The sequence below is a fragment of the Heterocephalus glaber genome, unplaced genomic scaffold (assembly GCF_053883595.1).
Source record: "Heterocephalus glaber isolate CG9 unplaced genomic scaffold, H.glaber_assembly_v1.0 deba00001564, whole genome shotgun sequence".
NCBI classification, from domain to species: Eukaryota; Metazoa; Chordata; class Mammalia; order Rodentia; family Bathyergidae; genus Heterocephalus; species Heterocephalus glaber.
In genome coordinates, this window is record NW_028258351.1 from 9,297,488 (window position 1) to 9,319,967 (window position 22,480).

At 40.7% G+C, this 22,480-nt stretch overlaps 1 protein-coding gene and 1 long non-coding RNA gene across 2 annotated transcripts; one reads left to right on the top strand and one right to left on the bottom strand.

The window, feature by feature from the left end:
* Window positions 1–2,799: 2,799 nt before the first annotated feature.
* LOC147823823 (uncharacterized) lies at window positions 2,800–19,426 on the bottom strand. The gene is made up of 5 exons (XR_015443178.1): window positions 19,248–19,426; window positions 17,110–17,263; window positions 14,576–14,659; window positions 10,732–10,796; window positions 2,800–3,997 (listed from the first exon to the last, which is right to left on the bottom strand). It is a non-coding gene; the product is annotated as an uncharacterized LOC147823823 (long non-coding RNA).
* LOC147823824 (protein FAM170A-like) lies at window positions 14,499–21,959 on the top strand. The gene is made up of 3 exons (XM_087191508.1): window positions 14,499–14,677; window positions 16,340–16,471; window positions 19,212–21,959. Exons 1-3 carry the CDS (start codon window positions 14,608–14,610, stop codon window positions 19,865–19,867), a joined length of 858 nt encoding a protein of 285 aa, XP_087047634.1. The 5' UTR covers window positions 14,499–14,607; the 3' UTR covers window positions 19,868–21,959.
* The last annotated feature ends 521 nt before the right edge of the window (window positions 21,960–22,480 follow it).

Sequence of the window (22,480 nt, forward strand, 5' to 3'; positions counted from 1 at the left end):
TTCTTTCTCCATCTCTGTGTCTCTCAATTCACTGACTCCATTGGGCAGCGACAGAAGCAAACCTTGCTTGCTCACACTCCTACTTTTCCATTTCAACACATTCCATACTGTAGCCTGGGCCTGGGGCCTTTAACACAGCCTGGCGCTCTGTAAAGGTATCTCTGAACAGACCCAGCTCTCTGCATTTCTCAGGATGCTGGCAGTTTCAAGGAGGAAAACTGGCAAGCCCAACTCAAAGAGGCATGAATAAATGAACCTTGTGGCCCCAAGCCTGTAGGGTACAGATGTGACTCTGTCCACAGGCAACCTGGATGCGGCAGCCATAGGGGGTCCCAGGTGCTGTTGTCTTCTCTTTCCAATCTGCCTTCCAGGTCAGAGTCTTGGGATAGCTGCCAGGATCTGTGAGTGTGGCATGAATTTTGTTCACTTTTTGCAGAAAAGAGTGAGTCTGTGTTCCTGCTGAAAAAAAATCAATAGATTTTTCAGAGTTGGCTGACTGAGAAATTCAATTCCCAACCAGATGCTATGCTTATGGGGATGAGTTTCATTGACTGGCTTAAGCTAAACAAAGCACATACTTCTAACTGTATATTGGGTAACTTTTACATAAAATCTGAAAATTATAGGGAAAGGTGGCTTCCAAAAAATGCAGGTTTCTGATATTAGAAAGGATGTAAAATAGAATTAGTTCAGGAAAAATATGTTTTCACTATAATGTGTTTGTCTTGTTCCTTTTTTTAAAATATGAGGGTACCTAACACTTTGTATATGGTGAACATTTCCTCTTTTTCCCTCTATAGGTTAGACATGGCTAGTCTTCCAATCTCCTGAGTTACTTTATTTTTAAGAAGGTGCTGACTTGCACATTCCTGTTGACTCATAGATGACTATCGCCCATATCTGAGGCCAAACAGAAAAGAAGCTCTTCCTGGTGTCAGGGTAAACATCAGAAAATGGGGCTACATACCCACCCATTCTCGAACACGTTAAGAGGAATAGAACCACAAACACCACCCACCTCCTTCACATAAGCGGAAGCAAGAACAGTGAGTCATGAGTAGAGCTTGCCCTGACATAGAGCCAATCTAGCGAAGGTACTACAATTTTCTTAGCCTTTCCCATATTGTGGATGATTTAAATTACATTCAATTTTCAATTGCTGTAAACATGCCAGAGACCAGATGTTCATTTATGATTTACTTATTTGGTATTGGGGATCCAAACCAGGGGTGCTCTATCACAGAGCTGCATCCCCAGCCCTTTTTATTTTGGAACAGGGTCTTGCCTCATGGCCCAGGCTGGCCTCAAACTTGCAAGTTCCTTCCTCCCACCCAAGTAGCTAGGATTAGATATGTGGTTTTATGAATATTTTGATTTCTTTGTATAAGAAACAGATGCTTCCAAATGGAATTTCTTGGTCAAAGGCGAGATCATTTTAAGTTTCCACATGTACATTCACACCAGGATCGAACACATCTTTCTGTCCTTTGATTAGTGTGCTGGGGGGGACCCTTGATAAATCTCTCTTGAAAGAGCAGATGCCTGAAAGGCTGGCAATGCTTTCAAGACTCCTGTGGCCCAGGCCTTGCTAACCCGGCTCTGATCCCCTGGGTGTGGGTGTGCGTGCAGTTCAGTTGTGTTGCTCAGCACATGTGGCATCCAGGCACAGGCACATCCGTGCAGTCAGAAGAGCGGTGGAATCGGAGAGAAGTTTCTGCTCTGACAGAGGAAACTATGACTACAGAGCTGCAGGAGCAGCTAAGTGTGGTCCTGGGATGACACCGGCATTTCACCTCCTCACACTGTGGAAACCACTTCCCCATCAACAGTCCCAGTCAAGTGAGTGCGCACTTGAACTATTCTTGCAAACACCTTGAGCACCTTGAGTGGTTATGCAAGACCCCCCTTGCACGTGCAAGTCAACAGGACTCGCTGTGCTTAAACACTTCCGGGGCCATCACCCCAGTTTCCATCTCCCGGGAGCTGAGGGCTGAGCTCCTAAGAGAAGTGCATATGGCTTGGACCCCTAAGATGCTGGCAGCAGTGAGTGCCCAAGGCCTGTCCCCAACTGCCCAGCTCTCGGGCTCTTTCTGTCCTGCTCACTGACCATACCCTACCTCCCTGACCTCCTCTCCCAAGTCTGTCTTTCTGCTCCCCAGTCTCTGGCTGGGGCCATTGCATTTCACCAAAGTCCTATGGAAAGAAATACCAAACGAAAACAACTTCCAAAGGATTTTCAAAATGCCCTGGGATGTTAAGAAGGCTTGCATTTCCAAAAGAATTTTGGCTTTCTATTCTAGGTACCTCAAAGGCAAGGTTGAATTTTGTCCTATTAGAGAAGTGGGAAAACTAAAACTGTTTTCAATGAGAGGAACAATCGCACTGCATCTGCTTCCCAGTGCTCAGCGGAGTAATAAACTCCCCCCAGTTCCACCTCCCAGGTGATTTTCAAAGTTGTCCTTGATGAAAACAATCCCTTTCCGAGTAGAGCTAGAGTGAGAGGCAGATGGTTTCTTTGGCTGTACTTTCTGCAGATGGAGACAGAGACCAAACCCAGATGGAAGCAGAACAAGAAATAGAGGGGGAAATTGTGAAACAGGAAACTCCCACCTCTTGCCAGTTCTCCACATCCTAAAATATTTACTTCTAAACCGTGCTATCTCCAACTACTTTCTTCAGATTGTATCTTTGGGCAGAAGGAGCTGGCTCATTGGTCTCAATGAAAATTGAGTCTTTGCTCAGAGCTGGCCTAGGCCACTGGTGGCAAAGCTGTGGCACCTGTGCCATGGTGAGCTGCATGCATCATTGAAAGCTCTGAAAGATTCACCATCACTGGCCTAGGCCCTTAAGCACCTGCTGCTCTTTGTCAATGATCCCCAGCTGACCCTTAGTAAAATGGTGGGTGACTATTATGAGACCAATAGACAGTGCCAGGTAAGAGTTGGTCCTCCTGCCCATCTCTGTGAAGAGGCAGAACATGTAAGGACAAGGCTAGCAGGGCTTGGAGTAGGGAGCAGCCTGCACGGGCACCAGGAGATGGGTGCGGGCTACTGTAGGGAGCCCCGACCTTTGAGGACCCTGACCTTTGAGGCAGGAGTCAGAAAAAGCCACAGAAGTGTCTCCTGGCCTGGCTTGTCCTGAGACCCATAGGGAGTCAGGCACAGGAAAGAGAGGAAGAAGTGACAGCAGCAAGAGGAGGCTGCTTGAGGAAACACTTTCAGTCATTCTGGAAAGGTCTGGGGATCTGAGGATGAGGAAATAATCCTCACAAAGTAGGCAGATTCAGCCTTCAAGGCAAGCAGGGCACAGACAAGTGTAAGAACAGACATTCTCTCACCAATTCCTCAATTTTTAGAACTCTGTCTCTCTTTAGAGTTTCCAAACCAAAGAGGCTGACCGGTCTGCAACAACTGCACTGAGTCTGGTACCAAGTGCACCCCTGACCTCGGAACTGAATTTTTAAGTGACCTGGAAGCAGTAAGGAAACAGTCACATCTGTGGGCAGGTTAAGGAGCAGGGACCTGAGTGAGCTCTAAGAATGTTCCTTCGACTCTCCAACTACTCTCCTGTACTATGGGCTTCTAGCCAAGCAACCACACTCTGGGACTCTTAACACAAACATAAGTTTATTTGGCTTTGATAAATTTTGTAAGGCATCACCATGTACTCTTTACTGCTTGCTGAAGCCATTCCCACAACACTATCTACATCAGCCCTCCCTCATCTCTGCCAGTCACACAGTGGTTTACACGTATTTGAGTAAGTTTAGCTTTTTCTAAAGGGCATGGTTCCAAAACCATCAACCAAGAAATAATTATAGAACGTTGTTTACTGTTTCTTTGTCATCTGTGTGAAATAATGAAAAGAATTTTTTTAATAAACCAGTCTTAAAATTTTGGTGATTCTGTCATCTTTGATGAGTAAGATGGAAGTAGGAAAATCTGAAGGCAGAAGTCAGCAGAAAGGAAGGTGCCACAATGTTTGTAGTCACTTATTCCTGAAATGAAGATAAAACATCATTTTAGAAAGCAGCAATTATTTTACAAAATATTATGGACCTGGTATCCATACTCCTACACAAGTAAATTCATTTTTGATACATGTTCATGGTTTTGGATTTAGTTTTTTCGTAAGTCAAGTTTTCTTAACAATTATGCATTGTCCTTTCCATCCTAACAAGTCCACTAATGGCTACCTTTACCCCAATTTGATGACAGAGGAAATGCTGGCTCAGACAAGGTACAACTTGCCCAGAGTCATGCAGCTAATTAAGAGTGTAACTAACAGGCAAACCTTTGCCTGTGTTGTTCCAGCCCCTTGAAACTGGAATGAATGTTTTCAATGCTCACAGTAAAATGTCCTGGGTTTGAATCTGAGAATCCAAATTTTTACAAACTTCACAAGTGATTTACATGCAAGCTTAATACTAAATGCTACTGACTTAGTCAATACGGATTTAAGCATTTTTAAATGTTATATACAGTGATAAACATATTATCTGGATATCATTTTCCTAGAATCAGTTCTTTAGAAAATCTGTGACTGACAGGCACACAAGCAACAGCCAGAGGCCAACCCAGTTTCCATCGGTAAGTGCGCTCAGATCCCAGCGAGAAGCCTGCATGGACCAGAGCTGAGCATGTATGAGCAGGTCCTAGCCAGGTCCCTGGCCAGACAGCAGCAGCTTGGGCCCATAGGCCCCAGTCAAAGGCCTGCCTGGAAAAGAGCTATGCAGGTGGCCAAGCAACAGCCAGAGGCCAGCCCAGATAGCATTGGAATTTGCACAGTGGTGAGCAGCAGAGAAAAGGCCTCTCAGTGGCTTGCAGAGAATTGAACACCACTGGGCAAGCAAAAAGTCTCCTCAACAAAGCTGCAGCAGGTTGTATCTGCTGAAATGAGAAGAAACGAAAAGAAGTCTCAAAACCAGACTTCCTGATCACCTAAGACAACCCCAAATGGAAGTGAGATAGAGCAATCTGATGATACTCAACCACCTGGACTCCCTGAACTGGCAATGAAAGAAGATCTGGAAAAAATGAAATCAGAAATATTTTCTCAGTTAACAACAGAGATTGTGTCTATAATGCAAGAAATGATTAATAACTCCAGAGCAGACATATATAAAAAAAAATAGAGGAGCTGAGGAACATGACGGAATCCCAGAATAGAAAACAAGTGGAATCTATATAACAGATGCAAACATATATCCAGGAGATTAAAAACTCCATTGATAGTTTATGCAGCAGAATGAGCCAATGTGCGGGCAGAATATCAGATATAGAAAACAGGATTGCATTTAGTGACCAGAAAAAGAAAAATTTCTTAAAAATAGTAAAGGTCCATGAAAAATCAATCCAGCAGCTGCTAGACAATGCAAAGAAGAATAACATAACAGTGATTGGAGTTAATGAAGAAATAGGAGAGAGTACAAATGATATAAAAAAATTGTTCACAGAAGTAATGGCAGAAAATTTCCCAAGCAGGGGAAAAGATACAGATAAGTGAGGCATATAGGACTCCAATAAGCCATAATCAAAAAAATCTCCACTGGTTCCAGAACCTGCCTCACAAGCACAAGGTCCTGAGTTTGATCCCTGGTACAAAAGAAAAAAAATCTACACCTAGGCATATAATAGTTAAGATTCCAGAAACCGAACAGAAGAACAAAATCTGACAAGGAGTTAGGGAAAAGAAACAAATCACATACAAAGGAAATCCCAGCAGACTTCTCAACACAAACTCTCAAGTCAGGAAGATCCTGGAGTAAAGCATTTCAAGCCCTAAAAGAAAACAAACTCCAACCCAGATTGATGTACCCTGTAAAACTATCTTTCAAAATTGAGGGAGAAATAAGATACTTTCCTGACAAAAAGCACCTGAGGAACTTTATGAATACCAAACCAGCACTCCAAGAAATTTTAAACAATATCCTAGGAAAAGAAAATAAGGATCACAGACCCAGGAAGCCCAGAAGAAAAGAATCCACTGGGCATGACAAGGAACTAAATGCAAAGGGGGAGAATCCAACAAAAAGAAAAAGTCATGACAAGGATAAGTCAATACGTATCAACTATAACCATCAATGTTAATGGTCTCAATTCACCAATCAAAAGAATTAGACTGACAGAAGGAGTCAAGAAGCAAGACCCAAAAACATGCTGCATACAAGAAACACATTTAATTCAAAAAGAAACTCATAGACTGAAAGTTAAAGGGTGGAAAACAATACTCTATGTGACAGGAACTCCCCCTCCCCCATAAAAAGCAAGAGTAGCTATCCTCTTGGCAGATCGAATGGATTTCAAACCAACACCGATTAAGACAGACAAAGAAGGCCACTACATCCTTGTAAAGTAAACAATCCAAGAGGAAGAGATGACAATCATAAATATATATGTAACAAACACTAGTGCACCCAACTATATAAAACAAATACCAATGGACATGAGAAATCAAATAAGCACTGATACATTAGTAGTGGGGGATGTAAATACCCAACTGTCACAAATAGAAACATCAACTGGACAAAAAATAAACAACAAAATACTAGAACTCAATCAAACTCTTGAACAAATGAACTTAAGAGATGTTTACAAGGTGCTCCACCCCACAAAATCACAATATACATTCTTTTTGGCTGCACATGGGTTATTCTAAAAAATAGCCCACATACTAGCTCATAGAACAAGTTTAAGTACGTTCAAAGGAATTGAAGTTATCCCCTGTGTATTATCAGACCACAGTGTGATGAAACTGGGGATCAATACCAAAAGAAACCACAAGAAGTTCATAAACAAATGAAAATTGAACAACACACTTCTGAATAACCAATGGGTCACAGAGGAAACTGAAGAAGAAATCAGTTTCTACAATTAAATGACAATGCCAATATGAAATCAGACAGTTTCTACAATTAAATGACAATCCCAATACAACATATCAGAATCTATGGGACACAATGAAAGTAGTCTTATGAGGGAAATTCACAGCAGTGAATACTCATATTAGGAAACCAGAATGAGCTCAAACAAACAACCTGATGCTGAACCTCAAGCTTCTAGAAAAAGAGCAGGACAAACCCAAAGCTCATACAAGGAAGGAAATTATAAAGATCAGAGCAGAAATCAATGCAAAGGAGACTAAGAGTACAATCCAAAAGAGTCAATGAAGCAAAGAGTTGGTTCTTCAAAAGAATAAACAAAATCGACAAACCCTTAGCAAACTTTATCCAAAAAAGGAAAGAAAAGACCCAAATCCATACAATTAGGAATGAACATGGTGAAATTACAATGGGCCTTCCCCCGCTGCCATCCCAAGCTCCTAGGGCAGAGAAGGTGAGCCACGTGGGTGCCAGAAGCACCCACCCACCTGTCCCTTGGAAATGAGAAAACACATAAACAAGCCTCAAAAACAGAGTTCCAGATCACCTACAGCAACCCCAAAGGGAAACGAGATGGAACAATCTGATACTCAACCACCTGGACTCTGAACTGGCAACAAAAGAGGATCTGGGAAAAATGAAATCAGAAATAATTACTCAGGTAACAGCAAAGAGTTTGCTCATGGTGCAAGACATGATTAATAAATCTAGAGCGGACACAGATAAAAAAATAGAGGATCTGAGGAACATGATGGAATCTCAACATAGGAAACAAATGGAATCCATAAAACAGATACAAACAGATTTCCAAGAGATTAAAAACTCCATCGAAAGCCTGTGCAGCAGAATGAACCAATGTGAGGATAAAATTTCACATATAGAAGATAAGATTGCAATTAGTGAGGAGGAAAAGAAAAATTGCTTTAAAATTGTGAGGGAACACGAGAAATCAATCCAGCAGCTGCTAGATGATGCAAAGAAGAATAACATAAGACTGACTGGAGTCAATGAAGAAACAGGAGAGAGTGCAGATGACATAAAAAAAAACTGTTCACAGAAGTGATGGCAGAAAACTTCCTAAGCAGGGGAAAAGAACTTCACATACAGATAAGTGAGGCATATAGGACTCCAGCTAGCCTTAATAAAAAAAAAAAAAACGTACACATAGGCATATAATAGTTAGGATTCCAGAAACCCAACAGAAGAACAAAATTCTACAAGCAGTGAGAGAAAAGAAACAAATCACATACAAAGGAAAGCCCATCAGAATCACAGCAGACTTCTCAATGCAAACTCTCAAGGCAAGAAGAGCTTGGAGTGCTGTATTTCAAGCCCTAAAGGAAAACAGCCTCCAACCCAGACTGATGTACCCTGCAAAACTACCTTTCAAAATTGATGGAGAAATAAGATATTTTCATGATAAAGAGCACCTCAGGAACTTCATGAATACCAAACCGGCTCTCCAAAAAATTTTAGACAATACCCTAGGAAAAGACAATGAGGATCACAACCCCAGGAAACCCAGCAGAATGAATCCGTTGGGCGTGACAAATTAAATGTAAAGGGGGAGAATCCAACAAAAAGAAAAAGTCATGACAAGGCTTTTAAAGCTTTTAACTTCAATTCCCTAATGAGTGCATAATTTGATCTTATTATTGTAGTGATTAGTATTTTTCTGATTCTAGAGTTGCACACTATTCCTTGTGCTATACTGGTTATTTATCATCTTCTTATGTCTACATTTTAATTGGGTTGTCTATTAATGAGCTCTAAGAATTCTTTATATATTCTGCTCATAGGTTATATGCATTGTAAATATGGTCTGTTTAAGGACTACTTTTCATTTTAATGATGTCATTTAAAGTTCTAAATTTTGATGGAATCTCATTTATCAATTTTTTTCTTTTATACATCATGTTTTTTGTATCCTAGGTAGTTCTTGCCTACCCTGAATTCAAAAATATTTTCCCTTATAATTTCTTCTTAAAGTTTTATACTTTTAGGCTTTCTTATTTAGGTTTGTAGATCCCTTCAAGTTATTTTCATGTATGGAAATAAAGAGTTGAGGTTAATTTTTTATATACGGATATCAGCTGTTCCAGTGCCATTTGCTGAAAACACTATCTCTTCCTCGGCTCTTGAATTGAGTTTATATTCTATAAAATGCTAATGTTAAATAATCTTTCAAAACTCAGTGGACCATATATGTGTGGTTCTATTTCTAGATTCTCTGTTTTATTCAAATGATCTATATGTCTTTCCTTACACCAACACTGCCTTGATTACTGTAGTTTTAGAAGAACTCTTAAATTAGGTACTAAACGTCTTCCAACACTGTTTTTGTTTTTGTTTTTAACTATTCTAGGTCCTTTGTACTCCTACATAACTTTTAAATTTCAATATTCAATTCTTCATTTATAGCAAGTATACACAGACCTGAATTTTTATATATATCATGTGTTTTCTAATCCTGCTAAATTCAAGTACAAGTTCTAGGGGCTCCTAGAGATTTCTTAGAATTTTCTCTATAGATGATCATTTCATCTACATATAAAGATTTTGCTTCTGCCATGCCAGTCCTATCCTAGTTGTGTCATTTTTTTTTATCGTCAGACTATTTTGGTGGGGACTAGGTTTCAAAGTTTAATGGACAGATGAAGAGTAAGCATATCTGCCCTTGTTCCCCACCTTAGGGAGAAAGTATTGTATCTTCTCCATTCATATAAGGCATTCTTACTGGAAGTATGGAGTACATGTCTTTGATCTGTTGAGAAGGTTCTGTTCTACTTCTAGTCTCCTGATAGCTTTTACCATGAACAGCTGTAGAATTTGGTTCAATTCTTTTTCTCCAACTAGTGACGGGATCATATGGCTTTTTCCTTTCCTCTGTTTAAATGATGACTTTTGGGGGTGGATCTTCCAATGCTGAACCAACACTGCCATCCCTATAACAAAACCACTTTCTACATCCTGCCAGATCTGACTTCCAATAGTTTGTTTTATTAAACAAATTTCTATCTATGTTCATACTTTTCTCTTCTATTATCTTTATCCAGTTTTAGGATTAGCACAATGTTGAGTTCCTAAAATGAGGGGAGAAGCGTTCTTTCTTTTTTCTGCTTTAATTGTTTGATATAATTTATCAGTTAAAATGTTTATGAGCCTGCTGTTGTCATATAGGTAGGTTTTCAAGCTGGGAATATACTTTCTTTAATAGGTGCTGTTCAAATTTTATATTTCCTCCAGAGTTAGTTTCATTAATTTGTCTTCCAAGTTACTTCTTAGAAGTTGTCAAATTTATTTCAAAAAAGATTTTTGTAATACGCTTTTTATATCCTTTTAAATTCTGTAAAATCTGTGGTAATGTCTCCTAGATCTTAATATTGTAATTTTAAAAATGTATAACTGATATTGTGTAACCTGAAGAAAAGGTCTAAAGGTGCAGGAGAAGTGGGAGGGGTAGGGGAAGGGGAAAAAGGGAAAGGAAAAAATATGAGAAGAGGAAAAAAAATGGAAACAAAGTCTTTGCAAATAGGGAAGGGTGGAGGGGGTGAAGGGAGGGCAAGGGAAGGGGAAAAAAATATAAGAACCAAGAGACTCATGCAATGGTACAAGATCCCAATGACAAATGTAACTGTATTTTATACCTAAAATGTACCAATAAAGTTAATGGGGGGGGGGACAAAAACCCCCCAAAAACCCAAACTCCCTATCAGGGAACTGAGAACACAGAAAATGCAAATGTTTCTGCCAAGTTGAGGAGCAAAAAAAGCATTTGGTACTTTCTTTGATAGACGACATCTGTCTTGAAAATTGCTAAACTCAAGGGTGGAAATATTTATTTTAAATACCTTTAGATTCTCCAGATTCCATCTCATACAGCCTTTTATGGTTTTGTTACAGCAGCACATTTTCTCTACCAATAAAAACAAACAAGCCATCAACAAAGACATGCATCTTGGAACACGAGCAACTGTATCAAGCATTTGAAACTGCAGCAGAAGTATTTTTCTTTTTCTGGCTAGTTATGTCGTCAATCTGATGCCCCAGTGAAACTCCTGTTGTGATTTACAGGTTATTATTTTGCTTTCTTTTTGGCTTTTTAAAAGGGTCAGAAGCACCAAGAAAGCTTCCTGCCTGTGAAAATGCTAATCTCTATCTAGCGCTCACTAAATTATAGCAGATACTACTGAATTTTATAGATGCTACTAAAATTTCAATTTTGTTTTAGTAGTTGTAGGACTTTAAAATTCAGTTCAGTTCTAGGACCTTAAATAATGAAGGCACTATTACTTCATTCATTTGTTGAGCGAAAAATTTTAGCAAGCCTCTGCCACATGCCAGGCACTGTGTAAGATTATGGGATACACACAAAGAACAGCCATCCAGAAGTGACAATCCAGAGATGAGTGGACAGAAAGTCTGAAAGTGATGCTTTGTGTTCAGTGTAAGTTTGCTGTGGCATAAAGATTAGGGAAAAGGAAATTGAAGGATAGAGAATAATTCTGGAATGTTGAGTTCCAGTGAATTTACAGTGAACTGAGTATGAAAGGATGCAGACAAGTTAATCAGATATTTGCAAAAGGAAAATTAAGAAACACAATCTAAAACACTAGGATCTGTAAGGAGCACAAAGGGGGTAGTGTTTTCAAAATAAAGCTACATTATATTAGGTATTAAACATACCAGTCTTACAATTTAGCATGTTCTGGAGCCTTAATTTACTATAATATTATATGAATAAGTAAGACAAAAATAAAAATAATATTGATACGTTTAAAGAAGAAAAAGAAATTACAATGGACCGAGCAGAAATCCAGAGGATCATCAATACCTACTCTGAGAACTTAGACACCAATAAGATGGAAAAGAGAAGAAATGGACTGATTTCTAGATACATAGGAATTACCAAAGTTGAATGAAGAAGACCTAAAAATTCTGAACAACCCAATGTCAATCAACAAAATTGACAAGGTAATTAAAAACTTACCAATGAAGAAAGGCCTAGGTCCCTGGTGGCTTCACTGCTGACTTCCACACGACATTTAGAGAAGAACTATTGCCACTACTGTTTAAATTCTTCAATGAAATTGAAAGGGATGCAATACTCCCAAATTCATTCCTAGAAGGAAGCAACACCTTGATCCCCAAAGCAGAGAAGGACCCAACCAAAAAAGAGAACTATCGGCTAATCTCACTAATGAACATAGATGCAAAAATCCTCAATAAGATACTGCCAAACAGAATGCAGAAGATCATCAGAAAATCATACACCGTGACCAAGTGGGATTCATCCCAGGGATCCAGGGATGGGTTGACATATGCAAATCAATAAATGTAATACACTATATCAATAGGGCCAAGGACAAAAACCATCTGATCCTCCCAACAGATGCAGAAAAAGTATTCGACAAAATCCAGTGACCATTCCTAATAAAAACCCTACAGAAAATTGGAATGGATGGTCTCCATCTCAACCTGATAAAAGCCATATATGAAAAACCAATAGCTAACATCATACTAAAGGGTCTAAAACTGAAATCCTTCACACTAACATAAGGAACAAAACAAGGATGTCCACTATCACCACTCCTGTTCAATATAGTTTTGGAAACATTAGCCACAGCAATTAGATAAGAGAAAGAAATAAAAGGAATTAAGACACAAAACAAAAAAGTTAAATTGTCATTATTTGCAGATGACCCGATACACTATATACAAGACTCCAAGAACTCCACCAAAAGTCTTCTAGACTTAATAACCAAATTCAGTAGAGTAGCTGGACACAAGGTCAACACACAAAAGTCAATAGCCTTCCTATACACGAACAACAGACTCGCTGAGAGAGGAACTGGAGAAACAACTCCTTTCACAACAGCATCCAAAAAAGAAAAAAGAAATATCTAGCAATCAATTTAATGAAAGAAATAGAAGACCTCTACTCTGAAGACTACAGAACTCTGAAAAAAGAGATCAAAGAGAATATCAGAAAATGGGAAGCTATCCCTTGCTGCTGGGTAGGGAGAACCAATATAGTGAAAATGGCCATCCTTCCAACACTGCTAGATAGATTGGATGCAATCTCAATTGAAATTCCAACAGCATATTACCCAGAACTAGAGAAAACAAACCAAAAATTCATTTGGAACAAGAGACCCAGAAGAGCAAAAAGAATTCTAGGCAACAAAGACAAGGTAGGGAGTATCACAGTCCCCAACTTGAAACTATACTACAAAGCTACTGTGATATAAACCGCATGGTCCTGGCAAAGAAACAGACCTGAGGATCAGTGGAAGAGATTACAAGATGCAGGAACAACTCCAGACATACTCAGCCACCTCATCTTTGACAAAGGACCCAAATACCCTCACTGGAGGAAAGATAGCCTCTTTAATAAATCGTGCTGAGAAGACCCCTGCCAGCACAGAGGAGGTGAGCCGCTCCCAGCACACAAGAGGATGCTTCAGGGCCGCTATACCACCCCTGCCAGCACAGATATGGTGAGCCAAGTGGGCGCCAGCAGCACAGCCCCTGCCCCCCATCAAAATGAGAAGACACGTAAACAAGTCTCAAAATCAGACTTCCAGACCACCTACAGCAACCCCAAAGGGAAACCAGATGGAACACTCTGATACTCAACCACTTGGACTCCCTGAACTAGCAACAAAAGAGGATCTGGAAAAAATGAAATCAGAAATAATTTCTCAGATAACAGCAGGGATTGTGCTCATAGTACAAGACATGATTCATCAACCTAGAGAGGAGCTCAGGAACACGACGGAATCCCAACATACATAGGAAACAAATGGAATCCATAAAACAGATGCAAACAGATTTGCAAGAGATTAAAAACTCCATTGATGGGGCTGGGGATTTAGCTCAGTGGTTTCGCCACCTGTCTCCCAGGCGCAAGGACCCGAGTCCGATCCCCGGTACCAAAAAAACCCCCCCAAAACCAAAAGAAACTCCTTTGAAAGTCTACAAAGAGCCAGTCTTGTGAAGCCAAGGGCTGTGTCTCTCCCACCCCGTGGGGAAGTAATGAAGAAGAGTGTCAAAGGTGATGGGTGTGCTTGTGCAGGCACATGAGAGATCCAATCATTACGAGAATTGTGTGGATTTATGAGACACTCTCACATCTACACCTATATTACAGTATGCACCTCACACGTGTATCTACCTAATTTAAAGAATACTATTTAGGTATAAATTTACTATTTTCTATGAGACAAGCATAGTGCTAAGCCTAATCCTCTCTGCTCCTGCCATATCCTCACCACTGGGGAGATTGATTAATGAAATATCCCCAGGCACATAAAAGGATTTCCTTGTAATCAACACTGTCTATCTACAGTTTGGATATGAAGGCCAAGATATGGAGATTCAGGTCAGTGACAGAATTTCCACTAGATAAAAGGCGTCCATCTACATAGGCAAAGGATATTGGCAAGCCTGCAGTGCTGTGAGTACTTCCTGGGTCCTGGAACTCTAGTGATGTCATCGAGGGGTCACAGTACACTGCCGAGCCCTTAGTGATAACTGACATCACATCAACTGTGGTGCCCAACTGATCACTGCTCCACACAGTGATCTGGTCAACACATACCTTCCCGTGGTGTTTTTTGGTTTGGCTATACAAATTTCATTCTTTATCAGCCTTGACTAACACTGTGAGAGATATATCAGAGAGAAATTTACCTGATTTCAGCGATTCTCCAGAGAGTGAAATCATGAACCATAAACAGAAGAGAAAACATCTAGAAAGCAGACTCTCACCTCAACCTGCAAAGATGTCAAGAGGTACATGTTAGTATATTCTCTAAGAGGGGAATGAGGACTTGTCTTTAAAATGAGGGGGAAGAAAGGATTTGTAGTTTGTGGTGAGGGAGTGAAGGAGAGAGACAGAAGTGGCTGAATGAGGGAAGATTTTTGTCTTTCCAAGGGCTCAGGTAGTCTGAGGGTGAAGAGAAGGTTCGGGTGATCCAGATTTTATCTCTGTGGCAGAAGGGGCAGTCTATTCAGAATCACTCTAGTTTACACTGTCACATACACAGTCCAGACAACTTTTTTTCTTTGAACAATGGATTTTCTGTCATTTGACTTCCTCCTAAGGATATTGGGAGTGTAAACGAAGTAACGATTTCTGAGTACTTTCTTCATTTTGATGAAGAAACTGGTTCATGGAACTGAAAGAAGCATTTAAAAAGTCATTATTTATTTATTTAAGCAAAAGTAAAAAAAATTTGGAGATATGTCTGTATGACATATTGGAGATATGTCTGTATGACTCCTATGTGAAATGTAAGAAGAATCAGGACACACACAAACACACATGCACACCCACACAGCCATACATGAATTAGCTATGAATGGTGAATTAAGGAGATAAGATTTGGCTTACAGAAAAATTAGAAATTGAACAGTTGTTGTTGCCTTGGAGGTTAACAGGAAACAAGTAAGTCCTGTGATGGACAGCTGTTGTTCACTGATGTGAGCAGGAAGATTGGAGCTGACTCCAAAATTCAAAGGAGTGGCTCATATTCCTAAGAACAGTCTGATCTTTCCAAAAACATTTTGAGCTTCTGTATTTTCTAATAATCCTTTGTACAGGGGTAAACTTGTCTTTTTTACCTTCATTAACATTAGCACATAATAAAAATGCTATAAATTATAAACTATAAAATATGTAAAGCACATACTCACACATATTCATATACAAACAGACACACAGGCACACACACACACACACACACACACAAGGCAAAAAATAGGTCAAAGAAAGGTAAATACTAACATCCACCATAACTGTCCACATACTACAGACCAAATGAAATTATGTTCCCCTTAAAAACACAGTACAACTTGACTTCACTAGATGAGGTCAAGCTACAGTAACTAGTACACACAGAATCTACTTCTTACTTGTGTATGTTCAAGGAAATAGAGCAGTTGTCTTTCCGGAGCTAATGCATAGGGTGAGTCTAAAAATTACTGTCATCCACATATGGCTTTCAAAGAAACTCTGGATTACCAACATCCCGGTCAACTGGAAAGGGCAAGTGCGTGGATAGATGCAGAGGTCTGTATGGCTATAGAAGTGGCACATGACACTTGTATTCATTTTCCCTTGTAGCAAATGTTATCCCGTGAGCAGAGCTAAGTACAAGGCAGTTCAGTAAGCATGTTGTCATAGTCTAAGTGGAAAGGCAGAAGCAAGGAGGCTCTGTGCCACCCACAGGTTGGGCAAATGTGGTGATTCGCAATGTAGTGACAAGATAAAGATTATTCCACGTTTAAAAATGTTTACTAATAGGAACCGTATTATTTATGAAAAAGGATGGAGGCAATATATGTTCACCGAAAATGCCAAAGGATAGACTCATATTATTTGCTTAAGAATAAATCAATACACATGAACACCAAACCGGGACCATATCTCTTCATCATGATTTACTTTCACAGGAGAGGTGACTATGCAAGCTGATCTTCAGGGTGAAGACGAGGTACTGGCTCCAACTCAACACTACAAAGTGAGGGATATTTCTTACAGAGCTTCAGAGCACCTCTCCCATGAAGACAAATTTCGTGGTGCAGGTATGGAGGGACTGTTGAACAGGGTCCAAAAGTTAGTTAGGCACATCCCAGATTTTACTTGAATGCTTCTGACCATCAGTTGATACAGGCAATTTAGTCAGAAAGAAACAGAAAATAACCAGAAGCGGAAGTAGTCAATACCAAAGGGAAAACACCTAAGAAGCCTGGAGTAAGTCCACGATCACTGGCGGATGGGTTTCTGCTAAGGAAATGGTGGGAGATTGGCCGAGGGGGTACAAAATGATCAGAGACACAAAAACAGTGTGTTAGCATGATCAGGAGGACTATGGTAGACCGGCACGAAGGTGTGAAGACACTAGCCGCTTAAAACAACCCCAACATCATAGGATCCTCAAAATACCTGGGTTTGAGATACATTATAGACACACCCAATGCAAAAGTACATCACATCCATGCATTTCCATAGGCAGTATTCACACACGGGTCCCTTCCCAGACCCATCTGCACTGTCTACACTCCTCTCTCCCTTCCTTCTCATCTTCCACAGGCACGTGAGTTCTGTATTCTCAGTTTTTGTCCCAACTTTGCAAACAAGTAATTATTACTCTAACTTCTAGATGATCTCACTCTCATTTTGTGTATTAAACTTTGTATAAATGAAAGTGCAAAATACATACCTTCTCTCTCCGTCCCTTCATGCATTCTTATATCCAGGAGCACTGGGCATGTAGCATGATTTCCGTTTTTATATTCTCATTATTGCATATATTTTTTTGTTTGAAGAAAAATATATTGACTGATTATACTTTGCCTGGCCACTAGAGTTGCCTTCTGTGGAGAGAATAAGGGGATGTTTTCAACATTCTCTTGCCTATATTTTGCTATATTAAGACATTTTTGTTGAGCGAAAGTATAAGATTTTTGTATCAACCAATTTGAACTCAGTCCTTCATTTTATTTTCTGAGGCAAACACATAAATGCCCACTTGGTCTTTTACAGTCTTCTTGGTACCCTCATTTTTTTTTATCCTCCCACAGTTCTGCATTTTCAAAACTCATGATTTCTTTTTCTTATATACCTTGATTTTTGCATACTCATAATCCTTGATTATTTCTTTGGATTGCACATACACTAATGGCTCTAGTTTCAAAGAGACTATTTTCACTAATTACATTGTATTTCTAAACAATGGCAAACAATACACTAGCACTCACACACAAATCCTTAAGCAGAGGGCATTCAGTCAACCCACAGATATGTGTCAAACTAACAGAGACACACCCCAGTGTCATTCCCTTTCAAGCAAAATTTATTCCATACTCAGATTTGTAGCCATCAAATCAGTCACACTGTAAAGCCTAATTTAATTTTAACCAACATGCGATTATCTCATACACACACTGCAGTCAACACACACCATGTCACTGCAATGTTTGTGTCGTACCCAGGTAAGACACTAATTGGTCTAATGTGAGATTTCTAATGAGAGATCTTGATACTCTAAACAGTTAAATAAAGGGAGGCGAACTTGGTTCTCAGTGGGAACAGGAACAGTGGCATAGTGAGATCATGAATATTTATTTCTCCAAACTGAACACTTGACCAAATCTTTCATTTGAGGTTGTGACTGTCTAGGAGGTGCAGAGAATAGTGAGGCCGATGTAAAGGGGATCTGAGCTTGGACAAGAGGCACAGCTGAGCTGCTGGCAAGACCACGCCTCACTTCACTCTTCCTTCACATACAGGAGGGGGCCTTAGGGCAAAGGACTAAGATTGAGGCCTCGGGGAGGGACGAATAGGAAATAAGCCTCGAAGCACATGACAAAGCTCCTCAGCACACATTTCCATGAGAACACCCAGGCAACAGTGGCTGAGGCAGTGGACCACACTGAGATGTGTAGGGGATGGGATCAGCACCTTCCCTTCAGAGCGGGGTAAATTCAGCTTCACACACTCAAGTGTCACATACGTCATACTTCTTTATACTACGTTATGGGCCTATTTCTCTTTCATTTGACCTTTCTCTTTGGCAGATACTCTTCTCTCTCTCTTTCCCCTCCCATTCCCTCGTAGCATCACATGGGTACACCCTTGCACTCTTATTCCTACACACAGTTATTCTCAGATTCACCCCTTTACATGTTAATCCTATAAAGAACTTTACTTCTCCTCAAAGAGATAACCTGTTTTAATCCTATATGTTTGATAGACCAAACGCTAGAAAACGCATGAGCCCTGCAATATGTATATTTTCTTACCCAAACGTCACTTCTGCTCCCCTGTTATCAACTCTCCTTTGAGCTGCAGGGTCTGAGGTCATAAACATTTCCCTTGCCATGGAAGGCTACTGTCACACCATCTAACAACACTCACCACTCATACAGGAATCACATGCCCTGCCACACAACACTGTCCCACATACATATACACACGCCCAGAACTATCTGCTTTGACCAGTACCAGAAACATTCACCAGATACGACCAGAATATGTGTATGTGTGTATATATCTATATATTTGTGTGTGTGGATAATATGTATTGCATGTGTGTATATAATATAGATGTGTACGCCTATAACAATATGACATATCTCTGTTTATCTCCAGGCAACACCACAAACTCATGGTTCACATAGCTATACCAAGGACACACCTTGCACAACACATACCACACAGAATTCTGAAACATCATAGATACACACATTCCCATCTCACAGGCCTTCACTCAAGGATGTTCTCAGGGCCATCTCATCCTCTGCTTTTTGAAATTTTTCCTAGAAACCAATAAATTACTTCAATATATTCTATATGTACCATCCCGCAAGAGGCCTCTGCATCAAGATTTGATGGGGTGTCAGGAGGACTCCTTCGTTTCAAGTTCCCATGGACCTTCCAAGCTCGCCAATAACCACTTGATGACCTCAGGATGTACTGAAAGGGAAAGAGTCATGAACGTGTACTACATGCGTGTCCTAACCAAAAGGGGGGTCGCTATCTTCGGGGACACCGATGGAGAACTGGAGCCTCCCCCGACAAGGATAAGCATAGCAAAACTTACCTTTCCTGAGGGGATTCCTCCAAGAGTCACCCTCGTAGACGATACAGATACACAGCACCTAACTAACAGCGAGGCTCACTGGGACAGTGAGGTCCAAGAGGGATGGGAAGAGGCTGAGAATGCATCAATGCCTCTGGCTCAGGAGCCAGGGCCCAGCGTCAAAACACCTCCGGGTCTGGAGGGCCTGGAGCGGGGCTTCCGGTGCATGGCCTGCTGCAGGGTCTTCTCCACTCTGGAGAACCTTATGAAACATGTGGAACATGGCATTGAGCAGGGCTTTTCTTGCCTTACTTTCCACCTTGCCTTTGCCAGGCTAAGGAAAAAAAGGGAGCAGGAAAGAAAGAGGAACATTAAGAAGAGAGAATGGCAATATTAACACAACATCTGGAGGCTCTAGGGAGAAATTTCTGTGGGTTTGTTACATTTATGTTTTTAATTTCTTTGACAATTTTTGTTTTGCTTTTTTTAACACATAGAAATTTTCATTGTCTTGATGGTTAGGAGAGGATACAAATAAGATTAGACTTCAGTACCATAAACCTGTGGGCTTAAATCTCTTCCTTCTATTCACACCTCTGTTCTGTTTCTGCGTCAGCGGTGCAGTCTTGGGAATGGAGAGTATAACAGTTACAAATGATAATATTGGTGAGGGTCGTGAGGCACAGGTAAATCTTCTAATCCAGATGGATTAGGTGAAAATGAGGCCGGACCCTTAAGGTGCTTCTCCATCTGGCAGCCAGAAGGAGCGTGGAGTCACTAACAGCTGTCACATAGAGTACCTCACGCTCAAAGCCCTGGGGATGGCCCTGGGAAATTATTCCCAGCACTTTCTGGCCACCTGTGGCTGCCTGAACAGGCTTGCTGCCGCACGCCTGACACCTGCTTAGTCCTTCCCTGGTACTGTGGTCTGTTGCAGCTGACACTGTGAAGAGGGGTGGAGGACTGGGCTCTCCCAGGGCAAAGACTGAGGAGGGATCAGAGCACACTGATGATATCTATAAATCCCCAAACCTCGCTGCCCATGATCTCGTTTGCCACCACATCAGGAGACTTCTGGAGAGCAGGGACAATCCCCATTTTAGCTCCCCCCACTTCCCAGAAATGTGCAGCACTGCCAATCAAGCAGCTGCTTCTCCTCAAGTATGGCTACACTGTCACCACAACAGCTTTGGCCATCCTATGTGCCTCAAGACCCCCAAATACCTCTGAGACATACTTGTCTTGGCCACAGCAGAAGTTGGAGGGAGCTTGTTGGCTCCTTCCTCCATAGGAGCAGCAAGAGACAGAAGGCTCCATCTGTGAGGAAAGGTCCGCAGTAGACACTCATAGGCTGGTACCTTGATCTTGGACTTCCTACCCTCTAGAATTGTGAGGAATGCTTGTCTGTTGTTGATAAATTACCCAGTACAGAATTTGTTACAGAAGTCCACATGAACTCACATAGACAGACATTTCCTCCACCAGTTTTGCCCCGATACCCTCTTTTAACCCTTATGTCTTTAACGCAGTACCATTCCTGGGAGAAGTGTTTGTTCTTCGTTCTCACAGCCTCCTAACTTCCCATTCACCCCTTATATCGTAACATATGACCGCTGCCTTGTGTCACATCACATGGCCTTTTCAATCTCCTTGCTTTCATTTTTCTCCTGCTCCCTTCCATTCTGACCTAGAACGCTGTGTTCTCAATTTCGCAGCTGACTCCTCTTAGCCATTATAGACTGACCCTTTCCACTCATGTGGCTTATCTACCATGTATGATATTCCCCCAACCCATAACTTCAGTCATAAAATATTTCCCAAGGCATAGAACCAGATTCCTACTACATCCTACAAGTATATTACAAGCACCTCAAGATCAACATTTCCAATCCTAAGATTGTTATCTTACTTCTGAAACCCGGCCTTCCCCTTTGTAGTATGCGTTGGTATAAACTGTACAACTTTACTCATTTGCTGAAGCCAGACTCTTCAAAGTCAACGTATGTAATATTTATATATTATACATATTCCCATTTTGTCCCTACATTCACTGGCATCCCTTTCTGCAAAGGTCTGAATGTAACAAGTGCTCTTCAAATGGCAACTTCAGACGTGCTACTTCTAGCACTCTTTTGGAAATTCGTTGTGTATATCAGTTAAATAAAAAGCATCGTTTTCACACACCTACTAGGTGTGCTCTCTTCTTTCAACCTTTAATAAAACCCATGGTGCTCTTGATGTGGGTATCAAAATCTTGAGTAGTCCAGAAATATTTCTCTATCAATATAAAGCATAACATGTACAATACCCATCGTTATTTTCAGTGGGTGACCAAGTATCTGAGAACATCTCTTTAAATATAAACACCTTGGATTGTCTACACTGGTAGCGGGATGGTGTGAAGGTAGGTAGTAAAAATGGTGCTTATCATAGAAGGAGCTGGAAGAAGGGACTGAGCACCTCTAGTGTAGAGCACAGAAGGAGTGGGGCCTGGACATCCTGAAACAGGCCAGAGAACTCAGTCTGTTTTTTCCAACATTGCTTGAGTGCCAAATGTAACATGGAGGCGTGAGACTCCAGTGCAGACAGAAGCCCAGTCCCCAGCTCCCTGGGTATTGTCAAACAATGATTGAACTGTTCTCAGATTACCCAGGGGCAAAGAAATGGCACAGAGAAGGTTCTGGAAAGTTTGACCCCATTGTATCGAAGGCTGATTATAATTAACAATATTGTTTCACATATTCAGAAAACTAGAAGAGAAGATTTTGAATGTTCTCCTCAAAATGAAATATGATTATTTGAAATTGTGGATAACCTTAGTGTGTGGAGATCATCAATACACAGTGTATAAACATACCAAAATATCACACTGTATCCCATAAAGGTATACACTTACCTGTCAATAACAAAATATAAAACCTACAACAAACCAAATACTCTGGTGAAACAGCATCAGAACAGGAAAATACAAGTAGTTATTACCACTGCATTTATCACTGAACAAAATTAT

Bases quoted from the DNA above. Each gene is read 5' to 3' on its own strand.
- LOC147823824 (XM_087191508.1), top strand. From the start codon at position 14,608: ATGAACCATAAACAGAAGAGAAAACATCTAGAAAGCAGACTCTCACCT. The intron at 14,678-16,339 runs GTACATGTTAGT...TTACTTTCACAG, and splicing joins ACCTGCAAAGATGTCAAGAG to GAGAGGTGACTATGCAAGCT. The intron at 16,472-19,211 runs GTATGGAGGGAC...AATTTTTCCTAG, and splicing joins AGACAAATTTCGTGGTGCAG to AAACCAATAAATTACTTCAA.